General features: G+C 44.1%; 1 protein-coding gene across 1 annotated transcript in view; it reads left to right on the top strand.

Annotated features, from left to right (window-relative positions):
* LOC135571122 (coiled-coil and C2 domain-containing protein 1A-like) overlaps nt 1-22,014 on the top strand; it is a 64,198-nt gene that overhangs the window by 11,004 nt on the left and 31,180 nt on the right. The window contains exons 7-12 of the mRNA XM_065016924.1: nt 842-958; nt 2,087-2,160; nt 4,290-4,348; nt 4,559-4,710; nt 16,759-16,849; nt 17,617-17,772. Of these exons, the coding sequence (XP_064872996.1) occupies nt 842-958; nt 2,087-2,160; nt 4,290-4,348; nt 4,559-4,710; nt 16,759-16,849; nt 17,617-17,772 (649 nt within the window). The remainder of the gene's footprint in view (nt 1-841; nt 959-2,086; nt 2,161-4,289; nt 4,349-4,558; nt 4,711-16,758; nt 16,850-17,616; nt 17,773-22,014) is intronic.

The raw sequence follows: 22,014 nt of genomic DNA on the forward strand, positions 1-22,014 counted from the left end.
ATCCGCCAACGTGGCTGGTGATATAGACATTCAACCCGCCAACGTGGCTGGTGATATAGACATTCAACCCTGCCAACGTGGCTGGTGATATAGACATTCAACCTCACCAACGTGGCTGGTGATATAGACATTCAACCCTGCCAACGTGGCTGGTGATATAGACATTCAACCCACCAACGTGGCTGGTGATATAGACATTCAATCCGCCAACGTGGCTGGTGATATAGACATTCAACCCGCCAACGTGGCTGGTGATATAGACATTCAACCCTGCCAACGTGGCTGGTGATATAGACATTCAACCCACCAACGTGGCTGGTGATATAGACATTCAACCCACCAACGTGGCTGGTGATATAGACATTCAACCCACCAACGTGGCTGGTGATATAGACATTCAATCCACCAACATGGCTGGTGATATAGACATTCAACCCTGCCAACGTGGCTGGTGATATAGACATTCAACCCACCAACGTGGCTGGTGATATAGACATTCAACCCACCAACGTGGCTGGTGATATAGACATTCAACCCTGCCAACGTGGCTGGTGATATAGACATTCAACCCACCAACGTGGCTGGTGATATAGACATTCAACCCACCAACGTGGCGGGTGATATAGACATTCAACCCACCAACGTGGCTGGTGATATAGACATTCAACCCACCAACGTGGCTGGTGATATAGACATTCAACCCTGCCAACGTGGCTGGTGATATAGACATTCAACCCACCAACGACAACATCTACCCCCATTTGGCGGGTGTGAGCCCTGTCTGTGTGTGTGTGTGTGTAATGTGTGTGTGTGTAATGTGCGTGTGTGTTGCTGTTGTCAGGTTTGAGAAGCTGGCAGAAGAGTGTATGCAGAACATTGAGGTGCTGAAGATGGCCCACGCCAAGGGCCAACCTGTCCCCAAATACCACACTGAGGAGAGGACCTTCAACACTGTCAAGTACTATACTGTTACTAACATATTAATACCACACTGAGGAGAGGACCTTCAACACTGTCAAGTACTATACTGTTACTACCATATTAATACCACACTGAGGACCTTCAACACTGTCAAGTACTGTACTGTTACTACCATATTAATACCACACTGAGGAGAGGACCTTCAACACTGTCAAGTACTATACTGTTACTACCATATTAATACCACACTGAGGACCTTCAACACTGTCAAGTACTATACTGTTACTAACATATTAATACCACACTGAGGACCTTCAACACTGTCAAGTACTATACTGTTACTACCATATTAATACCACACTGAGGACCTTCAACACTATCAAGTACTATACTGTTACTACCATATTAATACCACACTGAGGACCTTCAACACTGTCAAGTACTATACTGTTACTACCATATTAATACCACACTGAGGACCTTCAACACTGTCAAGTACTATACTGTTACTAACATATTAATACCACACTGAGGAGAGGACTTTCAACACTGTCAAGTACTATACTGTTACTACCATATTAATACCACACTGAGGACCTTCAACACTGTCAAGTACTATACTGTTACTACCATATTAATACCACACTGAGGACCTTCAACACTGTCAAGTACTATACTGTTACTACCATATTAATACCACACTGAGGACCTTCAACACTGTCTAGTACTATACTGTTACTACCATATTAATATCACACTGAGGACCTTCAACACTGTCAAGTACTATACTGTTACTACCATATTAATACCACACTGAGGACCTTCAACACTGTCAAGTACTATACTGTTACTACCATATTAATACCACACTGAGGACCTTCAACACTGTCAAGTACTATACTGTTACTACCATATTAATACCACACTGAGGACCTTCAACACTGTCAAGTACTATACTGTTACTACCATATTAATATCACACTGAGGACCTTCAACACTGTCAAGTACTATACTGTTACTAACATATTAATACCACACTGAGGACCTTCAACACTGTCAAGTCAGAATGATATTATACAATTAACATTCATATGAAAATACATCTCTGACACACACACATATATACAAAGCAGGAAGAAAGTGATCTGTCTTCTGTCTGTTGTAGAATGTATCCTGACCTGACAGCCAATGAGATGACGCTGTACATCGTGAAGGGCATCAATCTACCTGCTCCCTCAGGTGTGTTGTTTTGAACTTTATATGCCTCCTTCTGACCCCTCTCTCCTGACCCCTCTCTGCTGACCCCTCTCTGATGACCCCTCTCTGATGACCCCTCTCTGATGACCCCTCTCTGCTGAATCTCTCTTTCTTCTGATGTCTCTCTCTTCTGATGTCTCTTTCTTCTGATGTCTCTCTCTTCTGATCTCTCTCTTCTGATGTCTCTCTCTTCTGATCTCTCTCTTCTGATGTCTCTTCTGATGTCTCTCTCTTCTGATGTCTCTCTTCTGATGTCTCCTGATGTCTCTCTCTTCTGATCTCTGTCTCTCTTCTGATGTCTCTCTTCTGATGTCTCTCTCTTCTGATGTCTCTCTTCTGATGTCTCTCTCTTCTGATCTCTGTCTCTCTTCTGATCTCTGTCTCTCTTCTGATCTCTGTCTCTCTTCTGATGTCTCTCTCTTCTGATCTCTCTCTTCTGATGTCTCTCTTCTGATGTCTCTCTTCTGATGTCTCTCTCCTGATCTCTGTCTCTCTTCTGATGTCTCTCTTCTGATGTCTCTCTTCTGATGTCTCTCTCTTCTGATGTCTCTCTCTTCTGATGTCTCTCTTCTGATCTGTCTCTCTTCTGATCTGTCTCTCTTCTGATCTCTGTCTCTCTTCTGATCTGTCTCTCTTCTGATCTCTGTCTCTCTTCTGATGTCTCTCTTCTGATGTCTCTCCTGATCTCTCTCTTCTGATGTCTCTCTCTTCTGATGTCTCTCTTCTGATGTCTCTCTTCTGATGTCTCTCTTCTGATGTCTCTCTCTTCTGATGTCTCTCTTCTGATGTCTCTCTCTCTCTTCTGATCTCTCTCTCTTCTGATATCTCTGTCTCTCTTCTGATATCTCTCTCTTCTCTCTCTTCTGATATCTCTCTCTCTCTCTTCTGATATCTCTCTCTCTCTCTTCTGATATCTCTCTCTCTTCTGATATCTCTCTCTTCTGATCTCTCTCTCTTCTGATATCTCTCTCTCTTCTGATATCTCTCTCTCTTCTGATGTCTCTCTTCTGATATCTCTCTCTCTCTTCTGATGTCTCTCTTCTGATCTCTCTCTCTTCTGAAATCTCTCTCTCTCTTCTGATAACTCTCTCTCTCTCTTCTGATCTCTCTCTCTCTCGTCTGATCTCTCTCTCTCTCTTCTGATCTCTCTCTCTCTCTTTTGATCTCTCTCTCTCTCTTCTGATATCTCTCTCTCTCTTCTGATGTCTCTCTTCTGATGTCTCTCTCTCTCTTCTGATCTCTCTCTCTCTTCTGATATCTCTCTCTCTCTTCTGATGTCTCTCTTCTGATCTCTCTCTCTCTCTTCTGATATCTCTCTCTCTCTCTTCTGATACCTCTCTCTCTCTCTTCTGATACCTCTCTCTCTCTTCTGCTATCTCTCTCTTCTGATATCTCTCTCTCTCTTCTGATATCTCTCTCTCTCTTTTGATCTCTCTCTCTCTCTTCTGATACCTCTCTCTCTCTTCTGATACCTCTCTCACTCTTCTGATACCTCTCTCTCTCTTCTGATACCTCTCTCTCTTCTGATACCTCTCTCTCTTCTGATCTCTCTCTCTCTCTTCTGATCTCTCTCTCTCTCTTCTGATCTCTCTCTCTCTTCTGATCTCTCTCTCTCTCTTCTGATCTCTCTCTCTCTCTTCTGATATCTCTCTCTCTCTTCTGATATCTCTCTCTCTCTTCTGATGTCTCTCTCTCTCTTCTGATATATCTCTCTCTCTTCTGATATATCTCTCTCTCTTCTGATGTCTCTCTCTTCTGATGTCTCTCTCTTCTGATCCTCTCGCTTTCTTCTGATATCTCTCTCCCTCTTCTGATTTCTCTCTCCCTCTTCTGATATCTTGCTCCCTCTTCTGATATATCTCTCCCTCTTCTGATATCTCTCTCTCTCTTCTGATATCTCTCTCTCTCTTCTGATATCTCTCTCTCTCTTCTGATATCTCTCTCTCTCTTCTGATATCTCTCTCTCTTCTGATGTCTCTCTCTTCTGATACCTCTCTCTCTCTTCTGATACCTCTCTCTCTCTTCTGATATCTCTCTCTCTCTTCTGATATCTCTCTCTCTCCTGATCTGTCTCTCTTCTGATGTCTCTCTCTTCTCATCCCTCTTCTCAGGAGTCTCTGCCAGTGATCTGGACACCAGTGTGCGCTTTGAGTTTCCTTTTCCTAGTATGGTAAGACTCACACTCACTACACACACACACACTCACACATACACGCAACACACAACCATTTTGCATGCATACATTTCCACTTAGATCCACTAAAATATACTCTCTCTGTCTTTGGTTTGTGTGTGTGTGTGCGTATGTGCGTGTGTGTGTGCGTGTGTGTGTGCGTGTGTTTGTGTGTGCGTGCGTGCGTACGTGTGTGTGTGCGTGCAGGAGGAGGCCCAGAGGGATAAGACCAGTACAGTGAAGAACAGCAACAGTCCAGAGTTTAAAGAGAAGTTTAACCTGAACATCAACCGTCAACACAGAGGCTTCAAGAGGGTCGTCCAGGCCAAAGGCATCAAGTTTGACATCATCCACAAGGGGTGAGATCAGAGACACACACCAGACCTGGTTAACACACCAGACCTGGTTAACACACCACACCTGGTTAACACACCAGACCTGGTTAACACACCAGATACACCACACCTGGTTAACACACCAGACCTGGTTAACACACCAGACCTGGTTAACACACCAGACCTGGTTAACACACCAGACCTGGTTAACACACCAGACCTGGTTAACACACCAGACACACCAGACCTGGTTAACACACCAGACCTGGTTAACACACCACACCTGGTTAATACACCAGACCTGGTTAACACACCAGACCTGGTTAACACACCAGATACACCAGACCTGGTTAACACACCAGACCTGGTTAACACACCAGACCTGGTTAACACACCAGACACACCAGACCTGGTTAACACACCAGACCTGGTTAACACACCAGACCTGGTTAACACACCAGACCTGGTTAACACACCACACCTGGTTAACACACCACACCTGGTTAACACACCAGATACACCACACCTGGTTAACACACCACACCTGGTTAATACACACCACACCTGGTTAATACACCAGACCTGGTTAACACACCAGACCTGGTTAATACACCAGACCTGGTTAACACACCAGACCTGGTTAACACACCAGACCTGGTTAACACACCAGACCTGGTTAACACACCAGACCTGGTTAATACACCAGACCTGGTTAACACACCAGACCTGGTTAACACACCAGACCTGGTTAACACACCAGACCTGGTTAACACACCAGACCTGGTTAACACACCAGACCTGGTTAACACACCAGACCTGGTTAACACACCAGACCTGGTTAACACACCAGACCTGGTTAATACACACCAGACCTGGTTAACACACCAGACCTGGTTAATACACCAGACCTGGTTAACACACCAGACCTGGACAGACCTGGTTAACACACCAGACCTGGTTAATACACCAGACCTGGTTAATAACACACCAGACCTGGTTAATACACCAGACCTGGTTAATACACACCAGACCTGGTTAATACACCAGACCTGGTTAACACACCAGACCTGGTTAACACACCAGACCTGGTTAATACACCAGACCTGGTTAACACACCAGACCTGGTTAACACACCAGAACACAGACCTGGTTAATACACACCAGACCTGGTTAACACACTGGTTAATACAGACCTGGTTTACATACACCAGAGTTAACACACCAGACACACCAGACCTGGTTAACACACCAGACCTGGTTAACACACCAGACCTGGTTAACACACCACACCTGGTTAACACACCACACCTGGTTAACACACCAGATACACCACACCTGGTTAATACACACCAGACCTGGTTAATACACACCAGACCTGGTTAACACACCAGACCTGGTTAATACACCAGACCTGGTTAATACACCAGACCTGGTTAACACACCAGACCTGGTTAACACACCAGACCTGGTTAACACACCAGACCTGGTTAATACACCAGACCTGGTCAACACACCAGACCTGGTTACACACCAGAATACACCAGACCTGGTTAATACACCAGACCTGGTTAACACACCAGACCTGGTTCACACACCACACCTGGTTAACACACCAGACCTGGTTAACACACCAGACCTGGTTAATACACCAGACCTGGTTTACACACACCTGGACCTGGTTAATACACCAGACCTGGTTAACACACCAGACCTGGTTAACACACCAGACCTGGTTAACACAGATACACCACACCTGGTTTAGACCTGGTTAACACCACACCTGGTTAATACACACCAGACCTGGTTAACACACCAGACCTGGTTAACACACCAGACCTGGTTAATACACACCAGACCTGGTTAACACACACCAGACCTGGTTAATACACACCAGACCTGGTTAACACACCAGACCTGGTTAACACACCAGACCTGGTTAACACACCAGACCTGGTTAATACACCAGACCTGGTTAACACAACACACCAGACCTGGTTAACACACCAGACCTGGTTAACACACCAGACCTGGTTAACACACCACACCTGGTTAACACACCAGATACACCAGACCTGGTTAATACACCAGACCTGGTTAACACACCAGACACACCAGACCTGGTTAACACACCAGACCTGGTTAACACACCAGACCTGGTTAACACACCACATACACCAGACCTGGTTAATACACACCAGACCTGGTTAACACACCAGACCTGGTTAATACACACCAGACCTGGTTAACACACCAGACACACCAGACCTGGTTAACACACCACACCAGACACCGGGTTAACACACCAGACCTGGTTAACACACCAGACACACCAGACCTGGTTAACACACCAGACCTGGTTAACACACCAGACCTGGTTAACACACCAGACCTGGTTAACACACCAGACCTGGTTAACACACCAGACCTGGTTAACACACCAGACCTGGTTAATACACCAGACCTGGTTAACACACCAGACCTGGTTAACACACCAGACCTGGTTAACACACCAGACCTGGTTAACACACCAGACCTGGTTAACACACCAGACCTGGTTAACACACCAGACCTGGTTAACACACCAGACCTGGTTAACACACCAGACCTGGTTAACACACCAGACCTGGACCTTAACACACCAGACCTGGTTAACACACCAGACCTGGTTAACACACCACACCTGGTTAACACACCACATACACCAGACCTGGTTAACACACCAGACCTGGTTAACACACCAGACCTGGTTAACACACCAGATACACCAGACCTGGTTAACACACCAGACCTGGTTAACACACCAGACCTGGTTAACACACCAGACCTGGTTAACACACCAGACCTGGTTAACACACCAGACCTGGTTAACACACCAGACCTGGTTAACACACCAGACCTGGTTTACACACCAGACCTGGTTAACACACCAGACCTGGTTAACACACCAGACCTGGTTAACACACCAGACCTGGTTAACACACCAGATACACCAGACCTGGTTACACCAACCTGGTTTAACACACCAGACCTGGATTTAATACACCAGACCTGGTTAACACACCAGACCTGGTTAATACACCAGACCTGGTTAACACACCAGACCTGGTTAACACACCAGACCTGGTTTAACACACCAGACCTGGTTAACACACCAGACTGGTTAACACCAGACCTGGTTAACACACCAGACCTGGTTAACACACCAGACCTGGTTAACACACTAGTTAACACAGACCTGGTTAACACACCAGACCTGGTTAACACACCAGACCTGGTTAACACCAGACCTGGTTAACACACCAGACCTGGTTAACCTGGTTAACACCAGACCTGGTTAACACCAGACCTGGTTAACACACCAGACCTGGTTAACACACCAGACCTGGTTAACACCAGACCTGGTTAATACACACCAGACCTGGTTAACACACCAGACCTGGTTAACACACCAGACCTGGTTAACACACCACACCTGGTTAACACACCAGACCTGGTTAACACACCAGACCTGGTACACCAGACCTGGTTATACACACCAGACCTGGTTAACACACCAGACCTGGTTAACACACCAGACCTGGTTAACACACCAGACCTGGTTAATACACCAGACCTGGTTAATACACACCAGACCTGGTTAATACACACCAGACCTGGTTAATACACACCAGACCTGGTTAATACACACCAGACCTGGTTAACACACCAGACCTGGTTAACACACCAGACCTGGTTAATACACCAGACCTGGTTAATACACCAGACCTGGTTAGACCTGGTTAATACACCAGACCTGGTTAACACACCAGACCTGGTTAATACACCAGACCTGGTTAATACACCAGACCTGGTTAACACACCAGACCTGGTTAACACACCAGACCTGGTTAACACACCAGACCTGGTTAATACACCAGACCTGGTTAACACACCAGACCTGGTTAACACACCAGACCTGGTTAATACACCAGACCTGGTTCACACACCAGACCTGGTTAACACACCAGACCTGGTTAACACACCAACCTGGTACACCAGACCTGGTTAACACACCAGACCTGGTTAACACACCAGACCTGGTTAACACACCAGACCTGGTTATACACCAGACCTGGTTAATACACACCAGACCTGGTTAACACACCAGACCTGGTTAAACACACCAGACCTGGTTAATACACCAGACCTGGTTAATACCAGACCTGGTTAACACACCAGACCTGGTTAATACACCAGACCTGGACCTGGTTAACACACCAGACCTGGTTAAACACACCAGACCTGGTTAATACACACCAGACCTGGTTACCTGGTTAACACACCAGACCTGGTTAACCTACACCAGACCTGGTTTAACCTGGTTAACACACCAGACCTGGTTAATACACCAGACCTGGTTAACACACCAGACCTGGTTAATACACACCAGACCTGGTTAATACACCAGACCTGGTTAATACACCAGACCTGGTTAATACACCAGACCTGGTTAATACACACCAGACCTGGTTAACACACCAGACCTGGTTAACACACCAGACCTGGTTAACACACCAGACCTGGTTAATACACCAGACCTGGTTAATACACCAGACCTGGTTAACACACCAGACCTGGTTAATACACCAGACCTGGTTAACACACCAGACCTGGTTAATACACCAGACCTGGTTAATACACCAGACCTGGTTAACACACCAGACCTGGTTAACACACCAGACCTGGTTAACACACCAGACCTGGTTAACACACCAGACCTGGTTATACACACCAGACCTGGTTAATACACCAGACCTGGTTAACACACCAGACCTGGTTAATACACACCAGACCTGGTTAACACACCAGACCTGGTTAACACACCAGACCTGGTTAATACACCAGACCTGGTTAACACACCAGACCTGGTTAACACACCAGACCTAACACACCAGACCTGGTTAACACACCAGACCTGGTTAACACACCAGACCTGGTTAACACACCAGACCTGGTTAATACACCAGACCTGGTTAATACACCAGACCTGGTTAATACACCAGACCTGGTTAACACACCAGACCTGGTTAACACACCAGACCTGGTTAACACACCAGACCTGGTTAATACACCAGACCTGGTTAACACACCAGACCTGGTTAACACACCAGACCTGGTTAACACACACCAGACCTGGTTAACACATCAGACCTGGTTAACACACCAGACCTGGTTTACACACCAGACCTGGTTAACACACCAGACCTGGTTAACACATACCTGGTTAACACACCAGACCTGGTTAATACACACCAGACCTGGTAACACCAGACCACACCAGACCTGGTTAACACACCAGACCTGGTTAACACACCAGACCTGGTTAACACACCACACCTGGTTAACACACCAGACCTGGTTAACACACCAGACCTGGTTAACACACCACACCTGGTTAACACACCAGACCTGGTTAATACACCAGACCTGGTTAGACCTGGTTAACACACCAGACCTGGTTAACACACCAGACCTGGTAACACACCAGACCTGGTTACACACCAGACCTGGTTAGACCTGGTTAATACACACCAGACCTGGTTAACACACCAGACCTGGTTAACACACCAGACCTGGTTAACACACCAGACCTGGTTAACACACCAGACCTGGTTAATACACCAGACCTGGTTAACACACCAGACCTGGTTAACACACCAGACCTGGTTAACACACCAGACCTGGTTAACACACCAGACCTGGTTAATACACCAGACCTGGTTAATACACACCAGACCTGGTTAGATACACACCAGACCTGGTTAATACACCAGACCTGGTTTAACACACCCACCTGGTTAACACACCAGACCTGGTTAACACACCAGACCTGGTTAATACACCAGACCTGGTTAATACACACCAGACCTGGTTAATACACACCAGACCTGGTTACACACCAGACCTGGTTAATACACCAGACCTGGTTAATACACCAGACCTGGTTAATACACACCAGACCTGGTTAATACCAGACCTGGTTAATACAGACCTGGTTAACACACCAGACCTGGACCTGGTTACACACACCAGACCTGGTTATTACACACCAGACCTGGTTATTACACCAGACCTGGTTAACACACCAGACCTGGTTAATACACACCAGACCTGGTTAAACACACCAGACCTGGTTTACACACCAGACCTGGTTAACACACCAGACCTGGTTAATACACCAGACCTGGTTAATACACCAGACCAGACCTGGTTAATACACCAGACCTGGTTAACACACCAGACCTGGTTAATACACCAGACCTGGTTAAACACACCAGACCTGGTTAACACACCAGACCTGGTTAACACACCAGACCTGGTTAACACACCAGACCTGGTTAACACACCAGACCTGGTTAAACACACCAGACCTGGTTAATACACCAGACCTGGTTAAGACACACCAGACCTGGTTAACACACCAGACCTGGTTAACACACCAGACCTGGTTAACACACCAGACCTGGTTAATACACCAGACCTGGTTAAACACACCAGACCTGGTTAACACACCAGACCTGGTTAACACACCAGACCTGGTTAGATACACCAGACCACACCAGACCTGGTTATACACCAGACCTGGTTAACACACCAGACCTGGTTAACACACCAGACCTGGTTAATACACACCAGACCTGGTTAATACACCAGACCTGGTTAACACACCAGACCTGGTTAACACACCAGACCTGGTTAATACACACCAGACCTGGTTAACACACCAGACCTGGTTAACACACCAGACCTGGTTAATACACCAGACCTGGTTTACACCAGACCTGGTTAACACCAGACCTGGTTAACACACCAGACCTGGTTAATACACCAGACCTGGTTAACACACCAGACCTGGTTAACACACCAGACCTGGTTAACACACCAGACCTGGTTAACACACCAGACCTGGTTAACACACCAGACCTGGTTAACACACCAGACCTGGTTAACAGACCTGGTTACACACCAGACCTGGTTAATACACCAGACCTGGTTAATACACCAGACCTGGTTAACACACCAGACCTGGTTAATACACCAGACCTGGTTAACACACCAGACCTGGTTAACACCAGACCTGGTTAATACACCAGACCTGGTTAATACACCAGACCACACCAGACCTGGTTAACACACCAGACCTGGTTAACACACCAGACCTGGTTAATACACCAGACCTGGTTAATACACACCAGACCTGGTTAACAGACCACCAGACCTGGTTAACACACCAGACCTGGTTAATACCAGACCTGGTTAACCAGACCTGGTTAACACACCAGACCTGGTTAACACACCAGACCTGGTTAGACCTGGTTAACACACCAGACCTGGTTAACACACCAGACCTGGTTAACACACCAGACCTGGTTAACACACCAGACCTGGTTAACACACCAGACCTGGTTAACACACACCAGACCTGGTTAACACATCAGACCTGGTTAACACACCAGACCTGGTTTACACACCAGACCTGGTTAACACACCAGACCTGGTTAACACACCAGACCTGGTTAACACACCAGACCTGGTTAACACACCAGACCTGGTTAACACACCAGACCTGGTTAACACACCAGACCTGGTTAATACACCAGACCTGGTTAACACACCAGACCTGGTTAACACACCAGACCTGGTTAACACACCAGACCTGGTTAACACACCAGACCTGGTTAGACCTGGTTAATACACCAGACCTGGTTAACACACCAGACCTGGTTAACACACCAGACCTGGTTAACACACCAGACCTGGTTAACACACCAGACCTGGTTAACACACCAGACCTGGTTAACACACCAGACCTGGTTAACACACCAGACCTGGTTAACACACCAGACCTGGTTAACACACCAGACCTGGTTAAACACACCAGACCTGGTTAACACACCAGACCTGGTTAACACACCAGACCTGGTTAACACACCAGACCTGGTTAACACACCAGACCTGGTTAATACACCAGACCTGGTTAACACACCAGACCTGGTTAACACACCAGACCTGGTTAACACACCAGACCTGGTTAATACACACCAGACCTGGTTAACACACCAGACCTGGTTTACACACCAGACCTGGTTAATACACCAGACCTGGTTAACACACCAGACCTGGTTAATACACCAGACCTGGTTAACACACCAGACCTGGTTAACACACCAGACCTGGTTAACCTGGTTACACCAGACCTGGTTAACACACCAGACCTGGTTAATACACACCAGACCTGGTTAATACACACCAGACCTGGTTAATACACCAGACCTGGTTAATACACCAGACCTGGTTAACACACCAGACCTGGTTAATACACACCAGACCTGGTTAATACACACCAGACCTGGTTAATACACCAGACCTGGTTAATACACCAGACCTGGTTAATACACCAGACCTGGTTAACACACCAGACCTGGTTAACACACCAGACCTGGTTAACACACCACACCTGGTTAACACACCAGACCTGGTTAATACACCAGACCTGGTTAATACACACCAGACCTGGTTAATACACACCAGACCTGGTTAATACACACCAGACCTGGTTAATACACCAGACCTGGTTAATACACCAGACCTGGTTAACACACCAGACCTGGTTAATACACACCAGACCTGGTTAACACACCAGACCTGGTTAACACACCAGACCTGGTTAACACACCAGACCTGGTTAACACACCAGACCTGGTTAATACACACCAGACCTGGTTAATACACACCAGACCTACACCAGACCTGGTTAACACACCAGACCTGGTTAATACACACCAGACCTGGTTAATACACCAGACCTGGTTAATACACACCAGACCTGGTTAACACACCAGACACACCAGACCTGGTTAACACACCACACCTGGTTAACACACCAGACCTGGTTAACACACCAGACCTGGTTAACACACCACACCTGGTTAACACACCAGACCTGGTTAATACACCAGACCTGGTTAATACACACCAGACCTGGTTAATACACCAGACCTGGTTAATACACCAGACCTGGTTGTACACCAGACCTGGTTAATACACACCAGACCTGGTTAACACACCAGACCTGGTTAATACACCAGACTGGTTGGTTAATACACCAGACCTGGTTTAGATACACACCAGACCTGGTTAATACACCAGACCTGGTTAATACACCAGACCTGGTTAACACACCAGACCACACCAGACCTGGTTAACACACACCAGACCTGGTTAATACACACCAGACCTGGTTAATACACACCAGACCTGGTTAATACACCAGACCTGGTTAACACACCAGACCTGGTTAACCAGACCTGGTTAATACACCAGACCACCACACCTGGTTAACACACCACACCTGGTTAACACACCAGACACACCAGACCTGGTTAACACACCAGACCTGGTTAACACACCAGACCTGGTTAACACACCACATACACCAGACCTGGTTAATACACACCAGACCTGGTTAACACACCAGACCTGGTTAATACACACCAGACCTGGTTAATACACCAGACCTGGTTAATACACCAGACCTGGTTAACACACCAGACCTGGTTAATACACACCAGACCTGGTTAATACACCAGACCTGGTTAATACACCAGACCTGGTTAACACACCAGACCTACACCAGACCTGGTTAACACACCAGACCTGGTTAACACACCAGACCTGGTTAACACACCACACCTGGTTAACACACCACACCTGGTTAATACACCAGACCTGGTTAATACACACCAGACCTGGTTAATACACCAGACCTGGTTAATACACCAGACCTGGTTAATACACCAGACCTGGTTAATACACCAGACCTGGTTAACACACCAGACCTGGTTAATACACCAGACCTGGTTAATACACCAGACCTGGTTAATACACCAGACCTGGTTAACACACCAGACCTGGTTAACACACCAGACCTGGTTAACACACCACACCTGGTTAACACACACCAGACCTGGTTAACACACACCAGACCTGGTTAATACACCAGACCTGGTTTACACACACCAGACCTGGTTAACACACACCAGACCTGGTTAACACACACCAGACCTGGTTAACACACACCAGACCTGGTTAACACACACCAGACCTGGTTAATACACCAGACCTGGTTTACACACCAGACCTGGTTAATACACCAGACCTGGTTAACACACCAGACCTGGTTAACACACCAGACCTGGTTAACACACCACACCTGGTTAACACACCACACCTGGTTAATACACCAGACCTGGTTAATACACACCAGACCTGGTTAATACACCAGACCTGGTTAATACACCAGACCTGGTTAATACACCAGACCTGGTTAATACACCAGACCTGGTTAACACACCAGACCTGGTTAATACACCAGACCAGGTTAATACACCAGACCTGGTTAATACACCAGACCTGGTTAACACACCAGACCTGGTTAACACACCAGACCTGGTTAACACACCAGACCTGGTTAACACACCAGACCTGGTTAACACACACCAGACCTGGTTAATACACACCAGACCTGGTTAATACACACCAGACCTGGTTAATACACCAGACCTGGTTAATACACCAGACCTGGTTAATACACCAGACCTGGTTAACACACCAGACCTGGTTAATACACCAGACCTGGTTAATACACACCAGACCTGGTTAATACACACCAGACCTGGTTAATACACCAGACCTGGTTAATACACCAGACCTGGTTAATACACCAGACCTGGTTAATACACCAGACCTGGTTAATACACCAGACCTGGTTAATACACCAGACCTGGTTAATACACACCAGACCTGGTTAACACACCAGACCTGGTTAACACACCACACCTGGTTAACACACCAGACCTGGTTAATACACACCAGACCTGGTTAATACACCAGACCTGGTTAATACACCAGACCTGGTTAATACACCAGACCTGGTTAATACACCAGACCTGGTTAATACACCAGACCTGGTTAATACACACCAGACCTGGTTAATACACACCAGACCTGGTTAACACTCCAGACCTGGTTAACACACCACACCTGGTTAACACACCAGACCTGGTTAACACACCAGACCTGGTTAATACATGTAGATACAGTTATAGTCAGTTTGCTGTGTTTATGAAGGGAGTAGTACACAGCGTTGTACGAGATCTTCAGTTTCTTGGCAATTTCTCGCATGGAATAGCCTTCATTTCTCAGAACAAGAATAGACTGACGAGTTTCAGAAGAAAGTTCTTTGTTTCTGGCCATTTTGAACCTGTAATTGAACCCACAAATGCTGGTGCTCCAGATACTCAACTAGTCTAAAGAAGGCCAGTTTTATTACTTCTTTAATCAGAACCGTTTTCAGCTGTGCTAACATAATTGCAAAAGGGTTTTCTAATGATCAATTAGCCGTTTAAAGTGCTAAACTTTGATTAGCTAACACAACGTGCCATTGGAACACAGGAGTGATGGTTGCTGATAATGGGCCTCTGTAGATATTCCATTAAAAATCAGCTGTTTCCAGCTACAATAGTAATTTACATTAACAATGTCTAAACTGATGATGGTTGCTGATAATGGGCCTCTGTACACCTCTGTAGATATTCCATTAAAAAATCTGCTATTTCCAGCTACAATAGTCATTTAGTCTTAACTGACTAGGCACGTCAGTTAAGAACAAATGCTTATTTACAATGACGTCCTACCGGGGAACAGTGAGTTAACTGTCTTGTTCAGGGGCAGAACAACAGATTTTTACCATGTCAGCTCAGGGATTCGATCTGCAACCTTTCGGTTACTAGTCCAACGCTCTAACCACTAGACTACCTGCCGACAAACACCGCTGTAGCTCCTCCCACCACAGATTCGAAAGGCCGCCATTGGTGGATTGAGACGCATCCAATTAAATAGAAAACAGATCTCTCTAACTTCAACTGACAGATTATGATGGGGATTGTATTATTATGGCACTTAGTTTGACGCACCGGTGCATCAATAGACCTTAATGTGTGTGTGTGTGTGTGTGTGTGTGTGTGTGTGTAGGGGTCTGTTCAAGGGGGACAAAGTGTTGGGGAACGCTCAGCTGAAGCTGGACTCACTGGAGAACCAATGTGACATCAGACAGATTATAGAGGTAAACACACAGAGATACACACACACACACACACACACACAGATACACACACACACACACACAGATACTGTTACGCACACACACACACACACACACATACACACACACACACACATACACACACAGATACACACACAGAGATATTGTACCCACACACACAGATACACACACACAGAGATACTGTACACACACACACACACAGATACACACACAGATACTGTACACACAGATACTGTACACACACTGTACACACACTGTACACACACACACAGAGATATTGTACCCACACACACAGACACACACACACACACACACACACACACACAGATACTGTACACACACTGTACACACACTGTACACACACACACAGATACTGTACACACACACACACACAGATACTGTACACACACACAGATACTGTACACACACTGTACACACCCTCAGATACTGTACACACACACACACACACACAGAGAGATACTGTACACACACACACAGTTTTAACACAGATACACACACAGAGATACTGTACACACACACACACATGTTTTCACTTAGACATGCTCATACATCTCTCTGTCTGCCTGTCTCTGTCTCTCTGTCTGCCTGCCTGTCTGTCTCTCCCCCTCTGTCTCTGTCTCTCTGTCTGCCTGCCTGTCTGTCTCTCCCCCTCTGTCTCTGTCTCTCCGTCTGCCTGCCTGTCTGTCTCTCTGTCTCTTGTCTCTTCCCCTCTGTCTCTGTATCTCTGTCTGTCTGTGTTGTGCAAGGTGTTGGATGGTCGTAAGGCTACGGGGGGTAAGCTGGAGGTGAGGGTGAAGATTCGGGAGCCGCTGGGAGGAGCACAGCTTCAGATCACCACAGAGAAATGGCTGGTCCTCGACCCTGTACCAATCACCACCCCCGACAGAGAGAGAGAACAACAGGTAAGGAGAGAGAGGGATGGCTGGTCCTCGACCCTGAACCAATCACCACCCCCGACAGAGAGAGAGAACAACAGGTAAGGAGAGAGAGAGATGGCTGGTCCTCGACCCTGAACCAATCACCACCCCCGACAGAGAGAGAGAACAACAGGTAAGGAGAGAGATGGCTGGTCCTCGACCCTGAACCAATCACCACCCCGACAGAGAGAGATGGCTGGTCCTCGACCCTGAACCAATCACCACCCCGACAGAGAGAGAACAACAGGTAAGGAGAGAGAGAGATGGCTGGTCCTCGACCCTGAACCAATCACCACCCCCGACAGAGAGAGAGATGGCTGGTCCTCGACCCTGAACCAATCACCACCCCCGACAGAGAGAGAGAACAACAGGTAAGGAGAGAGAGAGATGGCTGGTCCTCGACCCTGAACCAATCACCACCCCCGACAGAGAGAGAGAACAACTGGTAAGAAGAGAGAGAGATGAGGGGGAGAGAGAGAGACCTACCTTTTGGACTGTTCAGGACTAGTAGGGGTATAGTCTCTGTCAGAGTTAACATGTTATATTAATACCAGTCTCTGTCAGAGTTAACATGTTATATTAATACCAGTATCTGTCAGAGTTAACATGTTATATTAATACCAGTATCTGTCAGAGTTAACATGTTATATTAATACCAGTATCTGTCAGAGTTAACATGTTATATTAATACCAGTCTCTGTCAGAGTTAACATGTTATATTACTACCAGTCTCTGTCAGAGTTAACATGTTATATTAATACCAGTCTCTGTCAGAGTTAACATGTTATATTAATACCAGTCTCTGTCAGTTAACATGTTATATTAATACCAGTATCTGTCAGAGTTAACATGTTATATTAATACCAGTCTCTGTCAGAGTTAACATGTTATATTACTACCAGTCTCTGTCAGAGTTAACATGTTATATTAATACCAGTATCTGTCAGAGTTAACATGTTATATTAATACCAGTCTCTGTCAGAGTTAACATGTTATATTACTACCAGTCTCTGTCAGAGTTAACATGTTATATTAATACCAGTCTCTGTCAGTTAACATGTTATATAAATACCAGTCTCTACAGAGTTAACATGTTATATTAATACCAGTCTCTACAGAGTTAACATGTTATATTAATACCAGTCTCTGTCAGAGTTAACATGTTATATTAATACCAGTCTCTGTCAGAGTTAACATGTTATATTAATACCAGTCTCTGTCAGTTAACATGTTATATTAATACCAGTCTCTATCAGAGTTAACATGTTATATTAATACCAGTCTCTGTCAGTTAACATGTTATATTAATACCAGTCTCTACAGAGTTAACATGTTATATTAATACCAGTCTCTGTCAGAGTTAACATGTTATATTAATACCAGTCTCTGTCAGAGTTAACATGTTATATTAATACCAGTCTCTGTCAGAGTTAACATGTTATATTAATACCAGTCTCTGTCAGAGTTAACATGTTATATTAATACCAGTCTCTGTCAGAGTTAACATGTTATATTAATACCAGTCTCTACAGAGTTAACATGTTATATTAATACCAGTCTCTGTCAGAGTTAACATGTTATATTAATACCAGTCTCTGTCAGAGTTAACATGTTATATTAATACCAGTCTCTACAGAGTTAACATGTTATATTAATACCAGTCTCTACAGAGTTAACATGTTATATTAATACCAGTCTCTGTCAGAGTTAACATGTTATATTAATACCAGTCTCTACAGAGTTAACATGTTATATTAATACCAGTCTCTGTCAGAGTTAACATGTTATATTAATACCAGTCTCTGTCAGAGTTAACATGTTATATTAATACCAGTCTCTACAGAGTTAACATGTTATATTAATACCAGTCTCTACAGAGTTAACATGTTATATTAATACCAGTCTCTGTCAGAGTTAACATGTTATATTAATACCAGTCTCTACAGAGTTAACATGTTATATTAATACCAGTCTCTGTCAGAGTTAACATGTTATATTAATACCAGTCTCTGTCAGTTAACATGTTATATTAATACCAGTCTCTACAGAGTTAACATGTTATATTAATACCAGTCTCTGTCAGAGTTAACATGTTATATTAATACCAGTCTCTACAGAGTTAACATGTTATATTAATACCAGTCTCTGTCAGAGTTAACATGTTATATTAATACCAGTCTCTGTCAGAGTTAACATGTTATATTAATACCAGTCTCTACAGAGTTAACATGTTATATTAATACCAGTCTCTACAGAGTTAACATGTTATATTAATACCAGTCTCTACAGAGTTAACATGTTATATTAATACCAGTCTCTGTCAGAGTTAACATGTCATATTAATACCAGTCTCTGTCAGTTAACATGTTATATTAATACCAGTCTCTGCAGAGTTAACATGTTATATTAATACCAGTCTCTGTCAGAGTTAACATGTTATATTAATACCAGTCTCTGCAGAGTTAACATGTTATATTAATACCAGTCTCTGTCAGTTAACATGTTATATTAATGTCTAACTGAAGTCTCTGTCAGAGTTAACATGTTATATTAATACCAGTCTCTGTCAGAGTTAACATGTTATATTAATACCAGTCTCTGTCAGAGTTAACATGTTATATTAATACCAGTCTCTGTCAGAGTTAACATGTTATATTAATACCAGTCTCTACAGAGTTAACATGTTATATTAATACCAGTCTCTGTCAGAGTTAACATGTTATATTAATACCAGTCTCTGCAGAGTTAACATGTTATATTAATACCAGTATCTGTCAGTTAACATGTTATATTAATACCAGTCTCTACAGAGTTAACATGTTATATTAATACCAGTCTCTACAGAGTTAACATGTTATATTAATACCAGTCTCTGTCAGAGTTAACATGTTATATTAATACCAGTCTCTACAGAGTTAACATGTTATATTAATACCAGTCTCTGTCAGTTAACATGTTATATTAATACCAGTCTCTGTCAGAGTTAACATGTTATATTAATACCAGTCTCTGTCAGAGTTAACATGTTATATTAATACCAGTCTCTGTCAGAGTTAACATGTTATATTAATACCAGTCTCTGTCAGAGTTAACATGTTATATTAATACCAGTCTCTACAGAGTTAACATGTTATATTAATACCAGTCTCTACAGAGTTAACATGTTATATTAATACCAGTCTCTGTCAGAGTTAACATGTTATATTAATACCAGTCTCTACAGAGTTAACATGTTATATTAATACCAGTCTCTGTCAGTTAACATGTTATATTAATACCAGTCTCTGTCAGAGTTAACATGTTATATTAATACCAGTCTCTGTCAGAGTTAACATGTTATATTAATACCAGTCTCTGTCAGAGTTAACATGTTATATTAATACCAGTCTCTGTCAGAGTTAACATGTTATATTAATACCAGTCTCTACAGAGTTAACGTGTTATATTAATACCAGTCTCTACAGAGTTAACATGTTATATTAATACCAGTCTCTACAGAGTTAACATGTTATATTAATACCAGTCTCTGTCAGAGTTAACATGTTATATTAATACCAGTCTCTGTCAGTTAACATGTTATATTAATACCAGTCTCTGTCAGAGTTAACATGTTATATTAATACCAGTCTCTGTCAGAGTTAACATGTTATATTAATACCAGTCTCTGTCAGAGTTAACATGTTATATTAATACCAGTCTCTGTCAGAGTTAACATGTTATATTAATACCAGTCTCTACAGAGTTAACATGTTATATTAATACCAGTCTCTGTCAGAGTTAACATGTTATATTAATACCAGTCTCTGTCAGAGTTAACATGTTATATTAATACCAGTCTCTGTCAGAGTTAACATGTTATATTAATACCAGTCTCTGTCAGAGTTAACTTGTTATATTAATACCAGTCTCTGTCAGAGTTAACATGTTATATTAATACCAGTCTCTACAGAGTTAACATGTTATATTAATACCAGTCTCTGTCAGAGTTAACATGTTATATTAATACCAGTCTCTGTCAGAGTTAACATGTTATATTAATACCAGTCTCTGTCAGAGTTAACATGTTATATTAATACCAGTCTCTACAGAGTTAACATGTTATATTAATACCAGTATCTGTCAGTTAACATGTTATATTAATACCAGTCTCTACAGAGTTAACATGTTATATTAATACCAGTCTCTGTCAGAGTTAACATGTTATATTAATACCAGTATCTGTCAGTT

This window comes from Oncorhynchus nerka, unplaced genomic scaffold, assembly GCF_034236695.1.
Source record: "Oncorhynchus nerka isolate Pitt River unplaced genomic scaffold, Oner_Uvic_2.0 unplaced_scaffold_755, whole genome shotgun sequence".
In the NCBI taxonomy this organism is placed as follows: domain Eukaryota; kingdom Metazoa; phylum Chordata; class Actinopteri; order Salmoniformes; family Salmonidae; genus Oncorhynchus; species Oncorhynchus nerka.